This window comes from Centropristis striata, chromosome 17 (genome assembly GCF_030273125.1).
Source record: "Centropristis striata isolate RG_2023a ecotype Rhode Island chromosome 17, C.striata_1.0, whole genome shotgun sequence".
NCBI classification, from domain to species: domain Eukaryota; kingdom Metazoa; phylum Chordata; class Actinopteri; order Perciformes; family Serranidae; genus Centropristis; species Centropristis striata.
The window spans coordinates 5526183-5548309 of NC_081533.1; the positions used below are offsets into that span (position 1 = coordinate 5526183).

The 22127-nt window shown below is 39.0% G+C and overlaps 1 protein-coding gene across 1 annotated transcript in view; it reads left to right on the forward strand.

Moving 5' to 3' along the window:
- The window catches only part of svep1 (sushi, von Willebrand factor type A, EGF and pentraxin domain containing 1), a 145544-nt gene that overhangs the window by 82392 nt on the left and 41025 nt on the right, over positions 1 to 22127 (forward strand). Inside the window, exons 8-20 of the mRNA XM_059355222.1 lie at positions 828 to 946; positions 3024 to 3153; positions 4279 to 4386; positions 9700 to 9831; positions 10479 to 10670; positions 10812 to 10933; positions 11616 to 11721; positions 12354 to 12557; positions 14875 to 15108; positions 15841 to 16002; positions 17524 to 17685; positions 18082 to 18243; positions 20911 to 20999. Of these exons, the coding sequence (XP_059211205.1) occupies positions 828 to 946; positions 3024 to 3153; positions 4279 to 4386; positions 9700 to 9831; positions 10479 to 10670; positions 10812 to 10933; positions 11616 to 11721; positions 12354 to 12557; positions 14875 to 15108; positions 15841 to 16002; positions 17524 to 17685; positions 18082 to 18243; positions 20911 to 20999 (1922 nt within the window). The remainder of the gene's footprint in view (positions 1 to 827; positions 947 to 3023; positions 3154 to 4278; positions 4387 to 9699; positions 9832 to 10478; positions 10671 to 10811; positions 10934 to 11615; positions 11722 to 12353; positions 12558 to 14874; positions 15109 to 15840; positions 16003 to 17523; positions 17686 to 18081; positions 18244 to 20910; positions 21000 to 22127) is intronic.

Consider the following 22127-nt stretch of genomic DNA (forward strand, 5'->3'; position numbering starts at 1 on the left):
GAACAATGACAGCGGAGCACTCTCTCTCTTGGATTCAGTAATGACCAATAATGAGTGTGTGACGTCTTGTGATTAAAGAGGTCAGATGACATCACACGTGTGCTTCCTCAGTGATAACGAGGAGCAGGCTGTGGTCAGCGTATACAGGATGTGATGGGCTGAACATCTGCATCGTTTGAGTCTCACTGTATCTAATCTAATTAGCTGGAATCTGATAAAGTATCTGCAGTGTCCAGTCCCTCGTCTGACTCTCTCCTTCCTCTAAAACATGGGTCTCAAACTCACGACCCTTGTGATGATATTTTGTGGCCCCCACTTTGATATGAAAGTTGAATGTGAGTTTTATATGAATGGCACTTTACCGTCTTGTATGTGGAAGGTCCCTTTAATTACTTTTTTTGGTAATTTTGTGTCTTTTTTAAAATAATTCTGTGTCTTTTTAATAATTTAGTCTTTTTTTAATCACATTTTTTAGTAATTTTGTGTCTTTTTGGTAATTTTGTGTCTTTTTCGGATTATTTCTTGTCTTTTTTTAATAATGTGTCTTTTTTGGTTAATCCGTCTTTTTTTGGTCATTTTGTTTCTTCTTTAAGTAATTTAGGTTTTTTTCTGTCATTTTGTGTCTTTTTTGGTCATTTTGTGTCTTTTTTTTATTAATTTTGTGGCTCTTTTGGTAATTCTGTGTATTTTTTTGTCATTTTGTGTCTTTTTTTTAAGTAATTTATTTTTTTTCCTGTCATTTTGTGTCTTTGTGTCATTTTGATACTGCCTCCAGCGGCCCCCAGGTAATTTGAGTTTGAGACCCCTGCTCTTTGTTTCCTCTCCAGATGCTGAACCCCCGGGGATCCAGTGCCCCAACAACATCGTTGCAGAGACGGACGAGCGGCGCGGCACCGCTAACGTCAGCTGGAACGTCCCGACTGCCACCGACAACTCTAAAGAAGAGGTTAGATACTTTATGAAACATAATAATAATAACTTTATTTATATAGCACCTTTCAAAAACAAGTTACAAGGTGCTGTACAACAGGAAGAAAACATATCAAATCCAATTTACTGACAACAACAAAATAAAACCACAAAAAATGACATTGGACTTAAAAAAATTTAATTTAAAATCATCATTCTCAACAAGGTAATCATACACCAATAATAAAAAGGAAATTAAGAGGCAAATCAATAAAAGTGGGTCTTTAGAAGCGCTGTGAATAAGAAGAAGCTGTGCCGGCGGATCTCAGGCAGTGTTCAGGCTCGTAGGGGAAAAGCATGTTGTGGATAGAGGCAGGAGCCTGACCATTCAGGGCTTTAAAAACAAGTAATAAAATCTTAAAATAAATTCTAAAACTCACAGGCAGGGTCACAGGGTTGGAGAGATGTGGTCACTTCTCTTTGTACCTGTTAAAAGCCTGGCAGCAGCATTTTGTATAAGTTGTAGTCTACGGATGTTTCCCTTGCTGATCCCAGAGTACAGGGCATTACAGTAATCTAATCTTGAAGAAATAAAAGCATGGACAACCCTCTCCAGGTTGGTGGAAGAGAGGAAAAAACGGATTCTTGTTAGCTGTCTCAGCTGCACAAAACAGGATTGCTCTAACTTTCTGGATACCAAGGGTATAGGGGAGACTGTCGGGAATGCAGGTGCTGGAGCTAGATAGGGAGAAAAGAATATCCTCTGTTTTTGATTTGTGTAGCTGGAGAAAGTTGTTGGACATCTATGCTTATATATCAGTCAGGCATGAGAGAATATGGGAACTATCTGAAGAACCAGGTTTCAACGGTATATCTTACTGGGTGTCATCTGCATACAAATGAAAATTAATGTTGTACCTTTGAATGATTCTCCCCAGCGGTAACATCTAAATAGAAAAAAGGAGGGGCCCCAAAATTGACCCCTGGGGGACCCTACAAAGAAGTGCAAGAAGTAGGGATGCAACTAGAAATGATTTGCATGAAAGATTTCCATGTTAGGAGAAAGGTTTTCAAGGTCAAACACCTTTGTGCTGAATACATTTAGTTCTCTATTTCTGACTTTTCTATCCTTTCTGCCCCTCTTCTTATGAAATACTATATTATTTTCCAATTTTTTGCTTTATTCCTTTTGACTTTTTGAAGCTGTGCCCCCAACTTTTATTCATTTTTTTCATGCTGGATATTTAGCTTCAACTTTTTTTGTGCAAGAATCATTTTTATTTTAAGTCTGTATATAACACGTTTTTAAAGTAATTTTTTGCTGTTTTTCTACTTTTAAGATATATATACTTTCTATTTCTTTCTATTCATGGTTGGAGTCACTGAAACCAAATTCCCCTCTGGGGATCCATATAGTGTTTCTGATACTTTTACCAAAACAACATTTGAAGGAAAACCCATTCTTGGTCTATTATTTAAGAAGCTGAAACTAGATGTTTGGAATTTTTGCTCCATCAGTGGGTAATTTAAGGGTTATTTGACTCTAAAGGAAAAGTTGCAGGGTGGGGGCTTGGAGGACAAAAACCTTTCTACTGAATAAATTTAGGTCTCTTTTTCTGACTTTTTCTATAATTATCTATAATAATAATAAGTTATATTTCGCAATTTTTCTCCTATTTATCTATATATATATATATATATATATATATTCTATTTTTTCTGTTTTTGGTTGGAGTTACTGAAACCAAATTTCCCTCGGGTATCACTAAAGTATTTCTGATTCTGATACTTTTACCTCTTTGGGTCCCTAAAACTCATTTAAACCAAACAAAATTTGAAGGAAAACTTACTGTGATGATTATTATTAGCACATATTACTTCTTTTTAATCAGTCAAAGTCAAAGTAATTTATCAAGCATAAATGTTGTATAACTTGCTGTACTATCTGTGATTAACAATTACGAGTTGAGGCTACTTTCACATAATAATCAGGGGAATTATAAACTGATTCATCACACTTTGCATATCTTTTCACAGGACAAAAGTTTAAACAAACATTAAACAACTCTTTTAGTTGTGTTTCTGATATATTTTTATTCTCCCTCCATCCTCAGGTGGTGGTGCAGGTGAAGCCGGTGTACAATCCCCCTCAGCTGCTCCCCATCGGACAGGAAACCATCACCTACATTGGGACGGACCGCACGGGGAACCAGGCCAACTGCTCCTTCACAGTCACCGTCATCGGTGAGTTCTTCCCTCCGGAGACATCATTTAATCTGCATGTGGCCCGCTGCAACGATTTATAGCTTCAGAATGACTTAAAAGATCTATACTCGCATAAATATTCCACACGAGACATCAAAAAGGACATGAAGACGTGTCATGTGACAGCGGCGAGGCGTCTCCCGGCGCTGACGTGAGCCTTTTGGCTCTCTAGACGTTGTTTTGTCTTCTGCTGGCTCCACATCACACGCCTGAGCTGCTTTGTGTACAATGTGTTTTAAATGACTGATGTAACATTCATTTGTCCGTAGCAGTGTTGATTAATTAGAATCTGAGCATTCAAATACAAGTCACATGTAGGTTGTTGATCTTACCTTATGGTCCACATCAGAACTGATTGAAAGAGACACGAGTCCACCATTTTCACAGATCACAAATTGACAGACAAAAGGCAACATGTGTTCAGCCCTAAAAGCCATTGGCTTTAACTCAGAGCAGCCATTTATTTCAATGGATTACACTGGAAAAAAAGTTATTTTCCAGAAATTTACAGTATTATTTTCAGGGGTTTCTAGTTTTTTCTACAGTAAGTGCAAATGCCATAAAAAGGTAAATTACTTTAATTACAGATAGAACACAGGACAGAACAGCCTGTTTATGAGCTGCAGCTTATTTCTATCATTCAATGTAAAGCTGTGATTGAACTGACGTGCCCACCAGTGAGGGAGTCCATCCGCCCCCAGCAGGTGCCAAACGGGGTTTCCTCAGAGAGAAAAACAGGGGTGTCTCCTGTCAACCGCTCAATAATCACAGCAGTCGGGGGGGAAAAACCTCAAGCATGGTAGCCGTGAACATTTCCATGTGTTATGATGGTGGTGTGTTTTTCTTTTATTAGAGACATGTGTTTAACTATTGCCCTCTGACTCTCTGTACTGCTGCGTCGAGAGAGTCAGATCACAGCGTAGCACTCTGCTCCCAACTGCTCTCTAAAACGCTCTAATCTACAACAGTCTCGGGAGCAATCGTGCATTTTTATCGCACAGTTGTGTCTTCACCGTGTTTGTTTTAGTTCGGCCAATGTTAAACGACTGCTATCAATATGTTTTATGTTCACAAATGTGCTGTTTTTATTGCCTCATCTGGTAGATACGGAGCCCCCGGTGATTGACAGGTGCCGGTCGCCGCCCACCGTCCAGGCCACAGACACGGAGACGGCGGTCGTTTGGGAGGTGCCGCAGTTTTCCGACAACTCAGGTATGTCTGGTGGTCCGTTCTCAGACGGCAGCTCCGGAGATGGTTTATTCTTTTGCTCCTCTGTTCCACTGCGCTCCACCCTCTTCCTCCACTGATGATGGTTAAACAAGATCTTTTCCATTGGGTGACTGGAAAAAGGGGATCAGGAGAGGGCTTTATGTCTGTGTGTGTGTGTGTGTGTGTGTGTGTGTGTGTGTGTGATTAATGTTGAGAGACACTTGACATTTAGTCAAATGGTGAGAGGATGGATTATAATTGTGTCCATGAAGGCCTCATTAGTGTGTCTGTGTTTCAAAGCGAGATGGAGGGAGAATGGGAGCAGATGAAGCAGTCACAGTGTCTGCTAATGTCATTACAGTTAAAACAGACGGACGCAGCAGGTGTTTTTGCTCCTTTGTGAGGATTTGCACTCTCTCCAACCATTTTTCACACAGTCATTTGTATAATTACGTGAGCACACACAGCACTTGACTCATACGGGAGTTAAATGTTTCTGAATTACTTGTCAAATCCTAATGTTTTTTCCTCCTTAATTACAACGACTGCAGTACACCATAGATCAGGGTATTAATCACTGTCACTGCGCTGTTGACACTCGGGATTAATAGTCATTTAGTTTCCCATTCACATCTGGTTATGGTTTGGCCCAAAGAATTAATATTCTCAAATAGAAATATAGCAGTATATTCCAACTGAAAGTACCCTATCAGGCGGCAATCTCCGTGCCTGAGCATGGAAGCCACCAGGAAGTGCATAAAGCCTGCAATTCACCGAAAATTCCAGTAAGGGGTGCTAAGTTTGGCTGCAAAAGAAATCTGCCCATTCATTTCAGTGCTAAATTTGAAAACTTCTCACTTGATTTATTACCTCAGAAAACATTTTCAGGGACAACACTATGGTCTCAATCGCTAGTAAAAAATCTTCTTCAAGACAATTTGATGTCAACAGTTCTAATAATGGCCCCATTTAGAAGAAAATAGAAGATAAAGAATCGTATGATTTGGGGCGTTTCTAGCTTTGGTTGACAGGTCACTGACAAGGCGAGCCGTCACCAGGAGAGAAGCAGAGCGTATCCACGGCAACGTGTCAATAAAGTTATATATAACGTTATATAGATAGAAAAGAGGACGTTTAGCGGTTTGGTCTCATAACTTTGACCCTTTCACACTATATTTTCACTTAATGACAGTTTATTTGAACGTTTTGTTCAGTAAAAATGTCTTGTTCAGTGTTTGGTTGGACTAACAGACACTCCAAGGAGTCGCTGCTCAGTTTTCTGAGGTAAGAAAGATACATTTTGTTTCTGTTTTTTTGCTAGCCAAAACTAACATCCCAGTTAATGCTCCAGTTAATGCTAACATGAATTAGCAGCGGCTTCTCTCAGTCGGGTTGTCGGTGTAGAGAGGCGTGTAGTCAGTGTCGTCAGATCCCTCGCGCTCCGCCACAGTCCAATTATGGTCTGCTCCGCGTATCGGAAACATGATGGCGACGCAAGATGGCGACGAGTGTAACGCTGAACTGGAGGCTTCCAACAGGCAGTCCACAAACCAATGGGTGACGTCACGGTGACTGCGTCCATTATTAATATACAGTCTATGGAAAGTACAGAAGTTTTAACAGCAAAGTTACTTTATTTGAGTTGCTGAAGCTCTGGGAGGTGCTTAATCTGCAGAAAAATGCATCATATTTCATAACAATATGACATGTTAACCTTTCAACACCCATAGTGTCTTTTTTCATTTTCACCCATTACACCATGAAAAGGCTTAAAACAAGAATTATAAGGCTCCATTTGAGAGATAAATCTTTTAGTTTCTTTTTTAGCCAGTGGCTTAAGCACAGCCTCAACAGTTCAGTTGAAAAAAGCCTCTAAAAAGTCTTAAATAAGTCTATAATAAGTCATATTTGAATAACAATAACTTAGATATCTTGTAAACCACACCTGTATGGAATTACAGACCTCTGGGTCCAACTTTATGGGAGCGAGGGAGTTTTTAGTTCCTGGCGTCACTGGCTCTGTGAACCCCTCTAAAACTGTAGCATGTGTGTTTAAAAATGGTAAGGGGAAACTTTATACAGTTAGCTTGATGCTGGAGAGAAGAAGGGTTATTAGAGGTTAATGTATGTGTACGATCATTATCTTTAAAGTGACAGCAGTAACTACAGCAGTCAGGTAAATGTGGTGGATTAAAAGGTTATAAAATCAAAAGTACAGTATTAACACGTCTCCAGTTCTGCACATTTTCCTGTTAATGTAATACTATAGTTACACTAATACCACTAATACCTGACTCATGAAGGACCACCACCATACCGTTCCCTGGACTAAAACCTCAAACTGCTTCCTTTCCTCCATATATTCACAAACTGTTGTGCTACTCAGTTGTTTCACAAAACTATTTTTATCCTAAAGAATGAGGCGAATATGAATTAAACATCTTTATAGTAGTGTTCAGCTTAGCCAGACCTCCACATCATCACTTTGTTTCAGCTCTGGAGAAGTTTGAAGTTTTTTATTTTACACAATAATAAGACAAAAAGAAAGACAACAAAAGAAAGGTGCAAGGTAGCAGCAAGAAACCCAAAAGGGCTTCTACAGGGCCTCTACCTATATTAAATTCACAAGTTAAATTAGAAACTATGAAATAGAAAAAGCTTTCAGAGCCACTAAACTGCTCTTGTATGTGTTAAGAGAGTAAAAAACTGTATTAAACTATTAAACTGATCATTCCAGAGTATTGTACCTCTGTATTTTATATATGGCATAAAAAATACATTAGAAATACAACAGACATTAAAATATACAGTAAAAGCATTTGAAGCCTCATTAAAAACACAATCAAAGTATAATATTAAGATTAAAAAAGGTATCTATTGTATTTATGAGAAGGCTGAAGTAAACAGTAATGTTTACTAAACAGGTTGAGCAGACCTCAGGTGTTCAGGCAGCTTGTTCCACAGGTGAGGAGGACTTCTCTTTGCTTGGTTTTGATCCTGGGAGCTCTGAGTAAACCTGTCAACATTCACATTTTTGGCCCTTCAGATTTCTACAATGCATGGTTTTTAGTGATGAGATACTTTAAAAAAGAGAGAAGAGTATAGGGAACCAATAGCAATGCTTTAGTTAGTCACATGACCTCCAGGAGGACACATTGAAACCATTTTTTGCAGACTTTTCCAAAGAAAACAGCTTTGCCATTTTGTGCCACAAAAAATGTATTTTTTCTTTTGGCCCTTTTCCTTCTGGAAAAAAATATCTTGCTCCTGATAGGTGAGTAAACCTTCATTTTCAATAGTTTCAGACACTTAGACTGTTGAAGACATTCATTTCAATGGGTCGTTGGTTCAATGGTTCAATGTTTCCTACAGGCAACATTCAGACAAGAAACCAGTTAAAAAAAGTTCCTTTTATAATGTTTTTAAATTTAAAATGTTATGTATTGAACCCTGTTGAAGCTACTGAATATTTTACACATGTTTATCAAATAAATAAAGTTAAAATTTATTTAAAAAACTTTCTTTTTCACTTGTGCACCATTATGGTACAATGTTGCCCACGGGCAACAAACCCCAAAAACTTCCACAAAAAAAAAAAAAAATTAAAAAAATTTCTTCAGATTAAAAAACACTCCAAACCTTTTTTTCCTAACTGGCATCATAATGCCTACCATAGAGGGTTAAGTTGAGTTCAGGAGGTCAGACGTTACATACTGGCCATTGTGAGGATTTAATACGTAACCTGTTAGTCGGCTCAGGCCGCTCGGCTGCACGCTCTACGTTGGCGCTCAGCGACTGAGAGCGATCTGCTGTAACAGAGAGCATCAAGGCCAAACAGACTGAATATCACAGAGCTGGCTGACGTCCTCCACACAGCCGCGGTGGTGACAGACAACAAACCAGACTTTCTCCAGGGCTCCAGCCCACAGCCAGGCCCCGTGTAATTCACTGGCTCTGGACCCACACACACACACACACACACACACACACACACACACATACACATAAACACACACACACACACACACACATACATACATAACACAGCTCAGATACGTGTTTGCGTGGCACAAACACAGGCCTCAAACTTTGCTCGTTCCCTACCTGTCTGTAGAGGTGCTCCCCCATCAAACACACACACACACACACACACACACACACGCTGTAATAACAGGCTGCTGCGGCTGCTTCGGGCCGCACGACGTCAGCCCAGCGCTGCTTCAACGTCAGTGTTTTGTTTTTCCAGGCCCACACCCTGATGCCAGCACTATATATAGCCGTGACTCTGCAGACACACACATAAACACACGTAGAATCACACACACAGGCTATATATAAGGGGAGACACCAGACTGCAGCAGGCCAGACGTGTGTCAGACCGACTTCGCTCCCCTTAACAAACCTGGAGTGAAACAAAAGGTCAATCACTCCCACCTTCTCTTTTTCTTTATTCATCTTGTCTGTCTAGATGTCAGTCTGACTCGCAGCACTTCACACACTTCTCTCATCACCGCTGCCTCTCCCAACGCTCCATCCATCAGCCTCTTCACATCTTAGTTCTTTCCTAAGTCAACCAGACTATAGCAGTTTTCCATCTCCCAAGAGCTGGATGTTTCTGCCGCCATGTGATGCCCAGACGCACCATTCCCATGTCAACATATCATTGTTTAACATAACTTCTATGGTTTACCCGGAGTGACTCATTTAGTCCTGGAAAACAGAGTAAAGTCAAGACTGCCCCCTGCAGGAGAACTGGAGGAACACTGTTGATGCAAGAAAAGATTCTTAACTTCAAAAGATTGTCTTTCTAAAAGCAATTATGAGTGAAAATTAAGATTCATTCTTGACTGTCATGTATATCATCTTGGAAATAATTTGAGTCTTCCTGATTATTTTTAGGCTGGTCTTCAGTATTTTGGCTTTGGACTGTTGCCAGCCTGGGCTTTTGCAAAATATCCATATAACCTGACCATATCAATGTCTAATGTAATAACCCGAATTGCCCAAAACTCTAAAATGTTTTCGTTCTTATTTTAAGCGTTCAACATGCTTATTTCTAGATTTAATAATCTTAATTTAAGAACTCTTGTCAAGTGAAATTATCTGTCCATGCAGCAAGATCATTTAGTGTTTTCATTTAGTGTTTTTTATCTTCTATCTACCGTTTTTAGACACACCTTTTTGCAGTGTACATGTCAAATAAGTACACATCACCTCTAACCCATAACCAGCCTTCTACTCTCCCCTCTTAGCCAGCTAGCCACTAAGCAATAAAGACTTTGTGTGACCAACATGTTTGTAATGTGTCTCCCTCAGCTGGTCGCCTCACACTGACCAGCAGCCACACTCCAGGCTCCGTGTTCCCAGTAGGAGAGACTCTGGTCCAGTACACGGCTACTGACGCTGCAGGAAACAGCCGCACCTGCAACCTCACCGTCACCGTGCAAGGTACTAACCTGACAAACTGTTTTTATTATGAAATATTCTAACATGACCAGACCGTGGAGGCTGTGATACACTGTATTTATCTTGTTCAGAAAATATTTGTTAGAACTGCCACATTTTCAAAACGCTCTCCTTTACCAAAAACTAAAGATAATGACATCTTTTCAGATCAATATACACCAAATATGCATTTTTATCTTTAAGTATATGTATATTACAAATTCCATTCCTAAAGCTTTCAGTGAATATTTCCATGTCAACTCACAATTACATAAGTACAATACTAGACAATTAACAAGATTACACCCGCCTCACTATCGTACTACCCTCGGGCAATTTTCCTCAAAATACAGAGGAGCAATACTCTGGAATGATCACTTTAATAGTTCAATACAGTACACACACACACACACACACACACACACATTTCATTTTGCGTCATTTTTATGTGTCATTATTATTTTTTTCTGTTTGATTGTTACTTTTTTTAATTTAACTTGTGAATTTTAATATTGGTAGTGGCCTGTATAAGCCCTTTTGGGTTTCTTGCCACTACCTTGCACCTTTTGTTTTGTTGTTATCTCTTTATCCTTGTCTTTTGTCTTACTTGTGCAAAATAAAAAACGTCAAACTTGTGTGTGTGTGCTCAGGGACGAGCTGTGAGCAGCCGTACGTCCCAGTGAACGGAGAGTTCATCTGCTCTGAGGAAGAGGAGGGCGTTAACTGCACTCTTCACTGTAAAGAAGGCTACAGCTTCACTCAGGACGCAGTGCACAACTACTTCTGCGCCTACAACGGAGTGTGGGAGCCGCCCTACTCTCCAGACAGACCCGACTGCTCAGGTAAACACGGACCACCGTCTTCTTACTGCACAGAATGTAAATACATGTGTGTGCACATAATTCCAGGATGCATGGATACTTTTCGAGGCTGTTCTTACATTGGTTTTGATGAGTTAAAACACACATTTTTGTCTCTCCCAGTGAACCGAATAGCAAACAACGGGGTCAAACCCTTTGAGATGCTGTTTAAAGCGTCTCGCTGTGACGACATGGACCTGATCAAGTCGTTTACTGGAGAGTTCAACTCCAAACTGGGAGGCATGGTGAGGAGATTTACACACGGACACACTGATTTGCTGTATTGCAAACACTGACAACGATCATTTTGTTACAGGCCTGAGCTTGAAAAAACATTAAATAAATAAATATTACTGTAAGTTATGTAGAAGTTTATATATGTGTGACCTGAAATTCACTGAAAACTTTGTTTTGTTTTGAAAAATTACCAATGACAGTTTTGAACAAAAAAAAATACTGTAAGTTAATGAGTAAAATAACAATAATTATAAAAATAATTTAAAAAAGGGGGTTGGGGAAGCTATATTGATGTTTTTAGAATCATAAACGCACACATTAATCATAGAAAATTACATTTTACGCACAAGCAAATAATTCTTAAAGTGACATTTATTTAGTCAACGATTTATCAGTTTATCCCTTTTCTTCTTCTTTCGTCTTTCTATGTGAAGTACTCTGAAGATTTATTTATACAATTGCATTACCTTGAATCCAATTTAAAAAGTATCCATTTACTTTATAGGAAAATATGTTTATATAGCAATTCCAATCTCTAAGAGTCCAAGAATCCTGCTTTAGATGTAAGTCCCTGGATCTTAACAGATTTTACATTTCAGAATGATACTCTGAACTTGTGGGGTCTGCTTGGGTCAATTTAGTTTAAACATGTGACGTGTTTTGTGTCACATGTTGCTTTTTTCTCCACAGCTCCCCAACATCTGTAGCAGCAGTGATGTCACCTGTAAGCTGGAGGTGATGCCGCAGGGTCACTGCCTCGAGTACAACTACGACTACGAGAACGGCTTTTCTATTGGTACGATTTACAAATACATCCTCGCCCCACCTATATATCTATATCTATATATATATATCTATATCTATATATATTTAACCTAGTTTTTATTTCAAATTCAACCATTTATACAACTATATTTAGTTATTCAAATTTCCTTTTTTTTTTTTTTTACAGCTGTATCAATATATTTACAATGATAAGAAAAATAATAATAAATAAACAAACAAACAAATAAGAAACCAGACAAGATGGATATAACTTAACACTATCATAGGGTAAGGGAAAGAAAAGAAAAAAAAGAAAAGAAGAAAAAAAAAGAGAAAAAAAAACCCAGATAAATAATACCAAAAGGTGTGTGTGTGTGTGTGTGTGTGTGTGATTTGATATTTTCACACATTTTTCTTTCTGTAAAGGTTGTATGTTATGTGTTCCATATGGTAAATTTCCAATACTTTCTCAGTCCATCTACTATATGTCGGATGATCAGGTTTTAGCCATTTAACTGTTAAACATTTAAGATCAGCTGTAGTAAGTATTTGTAAAAGTTTTAAGTTACTTAAAAACTTCCCCTCAAAATATCCCACCTATATTTTAATGGAAACATTGTATAAACGTATTATTCTTTCCTCTCGCTGTCTATTATCTATCAGCTCCAGGGGGTTGGAGCAACAGCTGGGGTCCTCAGGGTGCCCAGGACTACGCTTACTTTGAGTCAGGCTTTGCCACAGGCAGCCGCCAGCTGGCCAGGCAGCAGCAGGACGGCAGCGTGCAAACACGCCAACGCAGCAAGAGACACCGCAAGATCACCGGACCCACCAGAGACCAGAAGATCCAGATCTATTTCAACATCACAGGTAAATTAAATGTGCTTATTAAGGTTGTCACAATACTAAAATGTTCAACTCGATACCGATACTCGAAAATATTCGATACTCGATACCATTTTCGATACCACCAGGATAAAAACGAAGACCCCAAAATTTAACCGAAATATTTTTATTAACAAGAAAAATGCAACATGTAAAAATGAACAGAACCACAGGTTAAATATTTGTAATAAAAAACAGTTGTGCAAAAAGAAACTGCAACTATGATAACAAGCTTCAGGTCTAAGGTAGTGCTAAAATAAATAAATACAATAAACAACAACAATTAGAACAATATTTTGAGGTCGTATGCTGTGCACAATATTAGGAAAGCTTGATAAGTCGACTTTTCTCTGCTTCATTCTGGGACTTCAAGAGAGAAAATAACACTTTTCAGTCACCATCATTTATGTAAACTTATTAACTCTATGCTTATGTATACTGACACTGTGTCAATCAACGTAATATGGGCATACTACCTGCCTGATTTATTTATTTACATTGTTTATAATCATTGTGACGTCAGCCTTTAATTGCTAGCTGCGGCTAATGGCTAATAATAACACGATACTTTTCAAAATGAGTATCGTATCCGGATACAACGTTTTAGTGTGGTTACTTTTTTGAGTAGCGATATTTTTTTTTTTTTTTTATATTCTTTTTATTGCCAAGTTCACATTGGTTAGAATACATGTTTCACACAAAGCAATCATAGTTTTATATGCTTTTTTGGTATACAAGAAAAAAAAGAATAAAAGTTAAAACAAATCAAAACCAACAACAAACAAACCAACAAAAAACAAAACTAACAACAACACGGCAGCATCTTAAAACATAAATAGATTGGATATGACAAAATGGCAGATTACCACACAATTTGGGTACAGTGTCCAAACAACAGCAACAAGAAAAAGACAAGTGCTGAGAGATGAGATCAGATGAGATCCATACATTATGGCAGAGGGAAGGATCAGCTTCCAGTCAGTATGATCACTTAATTGGAATCATTCAAATTTTAACATGAACCTCTCTCAGGTCCTTCAGAAATTTTAATACAGGCTTCCATACCTTATCAAAAATTGCCCACCTGCCTGCGTTTTTACATCGGAGTTTCTCCATACATAAGGTCTCACTGAGCTCCCTCATCCACATTTCAATTGAAGGAACATTATCTGGCTTCCAGTGTCTTAGGATAAGTCTTTTAGCCAAAATGGCACCAAAACAGAGAGACTGTTGTACAGACTTTGTACTGGGGAGTTCCACCGGACGCGTTACAGCAGCAGCACGTCAGTTTAGCGAGCCGGCCGTATACACGCAAGATAACGAGATCACGCGATAATCCTGACCATACGGGAGACCGCAAGATCCCGTGATAAACTTTAAACTCTATTTATACAGTCTATGGATGAACTGTGTGTATAAAGTAAACAACAACAACAACAAAAAGCAACTTACTTTGCCTCTCTGAGGTGAAAGATATGTTGATCTGACCATCTATCCTTATAAAAACAATATGTTATGTCATAAATGATTGTATGATGTTCCACTTCAACAATCAGTCTCTTGTCGTCCGTGTCGCCGATCCTCTGAGACCCTTTGATTGATTGATTGATTGATTGATTGATTGATTGATTGATTGCTGATCCGGTGCCCGCCCCCGGTCATAACATAATGTTGATGTGAAGTAGTTTTAGGCTGCATGAACTGCGTATTGTGTTTTATTTTGAAAGGGGGCGGAAGTGTTTTACACTGATTCTGAGTGGGACTTCCTGTCTGGTGCGATCTGCTCTGTTGAGATTCACGCGATTTGGCAGCGTCTCGCGGAGAAATAGAAGTCCGACCTAATGCTCGCGTAGAGACGCTGACGTGACGCTGCTGTAACGTTACGCTACGCGCCCGGTGGAAATGCTCTCATTGATTAGAGTGTTACCTATTTGCAACGTCATACGCGACGCTGACGTGACGCTGCAGTAACGTGCCCGGTGGAAATCAGGCTTTAGAGTACTGAGTCGAATCACCTGCTGACCCCAGAATGGCCACCAAGGGGCAGGGTTCACACCTCCTTTTAAAAGCATTTGAGTAAAAATCAAATATTGAAGACCAGAATGAGTGAAGACTGGGACACGTCCAGAGTTGATGAGTGAGTGTTCCAACCTGGTTCTTGCATTTGTTACACAATGCTGATATATTAGGAAGTAGCGATGCTTTTGGCAACCCTAGTGGTTATTGACCTTAGCAGTGCTGGGAATATACGCATGCATCAGCTGTGAGTTATCAGTCCTTTAAACTTTGTCCGTTCTCCCAGCAAGCATCCCTCTGCCGCTGTCCAGGAACGACTCAGTGGAGGTGGCCAATCAGAAGAGACTGCTGCGGACGCTGGAGCAGCTGACCAACCGTCTGAAGAGAACGCTGGCCAAGCAGCCGCTGTCCAGCTTCCACGTGTCCTCAGAGATGATCGTCGCCGATCCCAAAACTCTGGAGAGCAAGAAGCCCTCGCTGTTCTGCAGGCCGGGCTCCGTGCTCAAAGGACGGATGTGTGGTGAGTGAGAGGAGAGTGACAACGTGAACTCATCCAACCAGCTTTTCATTTGTGGGATTTGGGTTCTTACAAAGACATTTAAAGTCTGAAAAATGCTTAATTTCTTACTTTGTCTTTTTAGGTTAGGAATATGCTTGAATTTTAACATATAAAAGTGTTTGATTTTCAACATTATCTGGCATTTTATTTACACAATCACTAATGAAACAATACGATAAAAAAGGTAAAAGTACTTAATAAGTTGTCATGCACACTAAACTTTTCTAATGTAAATATGTAGATTTTTTAAAATTAAAATATTCAAGGATAAAACAATCATTTTGTCGATTTGATATTTTTTCTGTCATATGCTAAATACAAACATTGGAGAAAAAAAACATTTTTAACTACTAAACTTAAATATTAATTTTTTTTTCACTTCACTTCAGCTAGATAAGTCCCTTATTGTGGAATCTAAAAGCATTAAATTATCATTATCAAAACATACAATAACAGTTACTACAAACAGCTGGTAACACACAAAAAGACATTTTTCACAATTGCGTTTATTGTAAAAGCTTGGATGTGATTTGATGGAAATGTTTTGTTTTGCTATCTTAAAAGTGCTTGAATTTTGCTGCACAGACTCTGTTATAACCCTATAAAATGCATGAACATTTTAAGAAAAAGCAATACTGCTGTTAAAGTTTTACGTTTTGCACTACATCACTAATTGTGTGTGTGCTTCTGCAGTGCAATGTCCGGTGGGAACGTACTTCTCTCTGGAATATCACGAGTGTGAGAGCTGCTGGCTGGGCTCCTTCCAGGACCAGGAGGGTCAGCTGGAGTGCAAGTCCTGCCCCGAGGGGACGTCCACCGCCTACCTGCACTCCCGCAGCGTCGCTGAGTGCAAAGGTCAAACTCACACAGTCAGAAATCAGACACACTGAGGACACACTGCATTTACAAAACCTCAGACAGATAGATGTCTAGTGAGATAGATAGATACAAATTATAATGTAATCATTCAAATCAGTTCGAAATTAGTCATAAATTAGGTACACAAATATCTGTCCAACTACTCTTATTGATGATTGAATAGGTTGAAAAATATTACCGTACTTTCCGCACTATAAGGCGCACCGGAGTATAAGCCGCAGCAGCTAAATTGAATGATGTGTACATATATAAGCCGCACTGGACTATAAGCCGCAGGTGTTTTAATGTTTAATTACCATATGTAAGGGTTCGTGCACAGAGGGCTTCTTTTACAAGCTTCTTTTACAGCCAGATTGACTGTCTTTAACTTAAAAGCTGCATCATATGCATTTCTACGTTTGTTTTCCATAATGAGGGTTTGTGCATGAAAACTTCCTTTGCACAAACTATCTCGCTCTCGTAATGTCGGTCTGTCTCTCGTTCTGTCTCTCGTACCACTCTCGGTTTCACTTTTACTTTTGCGCGCTACCTGTTTCACTCTTTTCCGGCGCCCTGCCAGATTGGCTCGGGGTCCTTCGTCTGCCGCTGATTACGGCACGGCGACTCCGACAAACTAAGTAGCTTTCGACACAAATACACACAGACAAGTGAAAAATAGCTTAAAAGTATATGAAGGACCCCGAGCTGATCTGGCAGCCGAGCCGATCTGGTACGTACACCTGCCTCCAGCTGTTCCTGCTGGAGCCCGCCGCTCCTCGCGGACCGGTCATAGAGCCCATAGAGTTAAAGTTGGTGGACTGTAACCTGTAAAATCCATAGATTTAGGAGGTAACCTAGTGGCCGTTAGCTGTAAAAATCCATAGATTAGCCGCACCGTTATATAAGCCGCAGAATCGAAAAATGGGGAAAAAGGCGCGGCTTATGGTCCGAAAATTACGGTATGTGTATTTTATGACATATACATTTACATTTAGTCATTTAGCAGATGCTTTTATCCAAAGCGACTTACAGGAAGAAAAAGGCAAACAATCAATGTAAAGTGCAGTAAGAGCCATTAGTGCATGTGTCCCTCTCGACCTTTAAAAACCTCCTGAAGACCTTCAGCTCTTCAGAGAGCACCTTCTCTCCTAGCACCACACAACAACTCTACTCCTTAAAGAATTGTCACTAGCACTTATTGATGCACTAATAGCTCTTACTGTACTATTACTATAGTGTACTATAGTTGTTTGCTTTTTTCTTCCTGTAAGTTGCTTGAATTCAATTCTAGTTTTTGTTATTTTCTTAGTTTTCGTTAACTATAATAACCTTGGTAAGGGCAGATAACTTTTATTTTGATGATAAATATATATAAGAATTGCCTCATAATGATGTTATCTTACTGTCTGCTTATCCTGCACCACAACCAAGATAACATACAAAGGAGTCACAAGTAGAGCTTTATTTTCCTGCTGGTCTGTTATTGGTGGTGACGTGGTGCGTGGCGTGTGTTTGCAGGGCAGTGTAAGCCTGGTAGTCACTCTCTGAACGGCCTGGAGATCTGCGAGTCGTGCCCGCTTGGTCACTTCCAGCCCGGTTTCGGCGCCAGGGAGTGTCTCATCTGTCCCGACGAGACCTCGACCGTCACCAGAGGAGCCGTGGACGAGACGGAGTGTGGAGGTGATGCAGGGTGACAGTGTGGAGAGCACTCCCTTAACGTCCAATCAACTTGCCTGTTTTAACTGTGAAAAGCCTTAATCATCCTTTGGTTATTTTAAACGCTGCTAAGGAACAAAAATAAATATAATCCAGCCTGTGAGCAAAAATGTGCCATTCAGAAGCAATTATATCAGAATGGTGAATTCCTACTTGGAAATTTCATATGATTGCCTTCTGGAAACTGTGAATGTTTTTGTTACCTGAGTTTCCCAGTTAAAATACAAAAATAACCTTTAAAGGACGGACTTCTCCCAGATGTTGGACTTTTCAACCTGCAAATGTCAAATTTTTTTATATTGTTGCATCATTATATTCCTGAGTTTCTTTGTTTCTGTTTCTGGTTCTCCTCTCCTGCAGTCCCCTGTTCGGCAGGTCATTTCTCCCGTACCGGTCTGGTTCCCTGTTACCCCTGTCCCAGAGATTACTACCAGCCCGAACACGGACGCTCGTACTGCCTCTCCTGCCCCTTTTATGGCACCACCACTGTGACCGGTGCAACCACCATACAGCACTGCTCCAGTAAGTCACCACAAATGACTCAAATCAGACTCAGATTTATGTTTTAAACCTCTGAACACCTCTCGAACATATGTTTTCTTTAAAACATCACCAAAAGTACAGAGTTTATCCTAGAAAGAAACTGTAAAAACAGGCATTATCATCCAAATTTGAACATTTCCTTGAGCAAATCACCAGTTATGACAGTTTATGTTAGCAAAAGTAACCAAAATGAAGCTTTAAATTGTGATATTTCTGTCAAAATCACTTTATTCTACATGTCTCATTTAAAACAACTCCAAAAAACATACCATTTGTAATAACTAGATCCTGTTAAAAACATTAAATTCTGCTCCTCAGAGACACTGTGAAGAAATGATTGATTCTGCTGAGACCAACGGTCATGTGACAAATATTCACTGAAAATATGTTTACACAGAGCTGAGAGGAGAGGACAGGAGCGGTTGCCAAAAGATATGTTTATTTTAACATAATAACTTAATCCAAAAATCAATGCATGATACAGTTATGATAAACATACAATAACCAAAAAAACAAACAACCCAGAAAACAATAATTAACTAACAGAAACTCAGTAGTTCTTAGATATAAACATAATAATCATATACATGCACCAAGTCAAGTCAAGTCAAGTCAAAGTTTATTTATAGAGCTCATTTGAAAACAACCTCAGTTGTTAAAATACAATAAAAACCATACACAATTATAGTAATAAATAAAAACAGTGAAATACTAAAAAACAATAAAATACTAAAAAAAAAACTAAATCTAAAAAGTTAGAGTTAAAAAGGAAATAAAAGTAAAAAGTAAAAACCACCAGCAGCCCTCTTAATTGTTGCACCTTTAATATAAACAATAAAAGTGAAATTCACGTCTGCGTTTTAGATCAGCAGTTTATAGAGACGGTCCCACTGAGTGAGGTTAAAGAGGTTATTGTGGCACACAGATCAGGAGATAAATAACCTTTGATGTCAAAATGAAAACAGATCTCCTCAAAGTAATCTAAATTTGTTCCAAATATGAAATACTTGAAGCTAAATTAAAGGCTTGCCTTTCAAGTCCAGCCACAAACTCTGGATTGGATTAAGATCTGGACAGATAAAGAGCACAATATGCAACTAGTTTCCTGGTGTGTTGCAGTAGGAAGGACTCCTCTTTGGAGTAAGAAAACTATGCCAATTAGAACTAAAAGTTTAGAAGTTTAGATGAGTTAAGATCAGATCTGGGCATTAGGTGGCCCGGGGGCCACATCCGGCCTGTTGGCTGTCCCAGTCCGGCCCGAATTTAGAAATCAATACAACCACAGTGCTTTTATTTTGAAGCCGATTTACGTATGTGCGTGCATGCATAAGCACCTGCACAGATTGATCTTGTTAAAAACACTTTGCTTTTTGCACAGGGTAAATAAATTGTTTGTTTACTGCATAACATACATGCTCTATGTTGTTTTTGTGGTTTGAATGTATGTTCTGTTTAAAATTAATTGTTTTTTTAACAATAGGGTTAGGGTTAGATTAACACATACATTAACATAGTTTTTTTCATAACATATACTCTTACCACTTACAGCTCTAAAACCAAATAATTTACTGAATTTAATAAAGAGATGAAATTCATATCGAGCAGAATTTAGTTCAGAGTATTAGGTTGGCCCTCAGCAACTTTTACAGCAGGGGTCTCAAACTCAAATTACCTGGGAGGCAGTATCAAAATGACCAAAAAAGGAAACAAAATTAAAAAATTAAAAAAAGACACAAAATGACAGAAAAAAAACTAAACTACTTAAAAAAGACAGAAAATGACCAAAAAAAGACAGAAAATGACCAAAAAAGACACAAAATTACTGAAAAACACTTAATTGCTTAAAAACAACACAGAATCACAAAAAGGACCAAAAAATACACAGAATTACAAAAAATGACACAAAATTATTAAAGAAAAGACACAAAATTACCAAAAAAGTAATTAAAGGGACCTTCCACACACATCACGGTGAAGTGCCATTCATATAAAACTCACATTAAACTTTCATATCAAGTTGGGGGCCACAAAATATCTTCACGAGGGCCACAATTGGGCCGCGAGTTTGAGACCCCTGCTTTACAGTATGTCATGTGGCCCCTTGGGAAAATGAACTGCCCACCCCTGGTTCAGATAGTTTGTTCCAGCCCTGGCTCCGGTTTAGATTAAGCAGACATTTCTCACAGCAGACTTGTGTCTTAACATGGTTGTGCTGTGTTGAGTTGGCATCTAAAATGACTTATGTTAAATTTCTGCAGGACGTTCCAAGTGAAGTCAGCAGAGACTGTAAAATATCTGGAGCTGCTCAGCGTCTGTGTGACAGCTTTCCCTCGCTCACGTTGTGTGGTGTCTGATCTGTGTTGTGACAGCTCTATCCAATTGGAAAAGGGATTACCGCACGCGATCGGGGGGTGGGAAATGGAAATAATTTGAGTTTTATTGCTCGGCTGCAGAATGGAAATGAAGGACAGTGCATGGCTGAAGTGTGGGAATGAAGCGTGGTTTAGGAGGCGCTGCCAGCTCTCAGTAAGAATACCGGATCACAACCGTCTGCCAGTCTGGTAGCACGAGGGGAAAGATCACGCTGGGTTTTTCCAACCCGTCTGTGCTTACATTGCCTGTATTTTCTCTGGGTGTCATTGTCAGGCTTTGGCTCCAGTTTCCTCCCCAAAGAGGAGAGTGTGACAGCGGCTCCAGAGGTGGAGGTCATCGAGGACTACCAAGCAAGCAGCCAGGTTCGTCTTTATCTTCTCTAAACTAAAAAAAGATTATTTTTTTTAAACAATGTATTTATTGACATTTTCTTACATAACAAAACAAGCTTACAAATGGACTATACACATACACATCACAAACATCCACTTCTCAGCCACAGAACATTTCATAATTCAATGCCTTATACAATTGCAGGTACATGAACTCATTAATCCTGATTTAAGGTTTACTTAACTGACTGCTTATTCTTCTTCATTGTCAATTGTCAGATCAATACCGTTAACAAACACTTTAAACGGTTTAAAAAAAATAAAAAAAATAAAAAGATTTGACTGTCATTATGCTGCCCTACAAAGCCTAACTGCACTAACTACATTTTTGGTTGAAATTGTGTTATTCACTGCGTATAAAAAGTTTATTCATCCCCCTTGGATGTTTCACCCTTTCGTTGCTTTTACACATGAAATTACGGTCTATATAATTTGGCCTTTTTTAAAAAGAATTTGAAAAAAAAACCCTCTTTAATATCAAAGTGAAAACAGATTTTTACAAAAATAATGTCAATTAATTAAAAACATATAAGTAACATTAATGATTGCATAAGTATTCATCCCCTTTAAAGTAACTGAGCTAATTCAACAGAGTTGCAGCTAGTTGTAGCTCTGTAGTAGTCACAGTTAGTGGAAAGGAGATCTGTCGCTGGGTTTTTCTTCTATCCTCGTCACTTATTCAAAAATCCAGGCTTAGTCTGAAAAATTATGTTCTGAGTTTTTATTCTCCTCCTCACCAGGTGCAAACAGTGCCAATATGTACAAACCAAAAAGAAAGGAGAAAAAAAAACGAGTTCTTCAACAACTCGAATTTCCACAATATTCAACAAGCTTCTCAATTCACTGTTACCTCCTGTGTAACCAGCCACTTTCTGCCAGATCAGGGCTCCGGCTGCCCCTTATGTAGTGTTAGCTCCTCCCACTAGGACTATTACATTTCTATTAAAGTAACCTAAACACCTTTTAAACAACATGAACATCAATTTACTTCACAGGTAATCATCACCAACATGATACAAAAATGACCACAGTTTGGTCCCAGTTTGTCTTCCATAGAAACTGTCTTCTACCCGGACACATTGACCTAATTAATAAAAA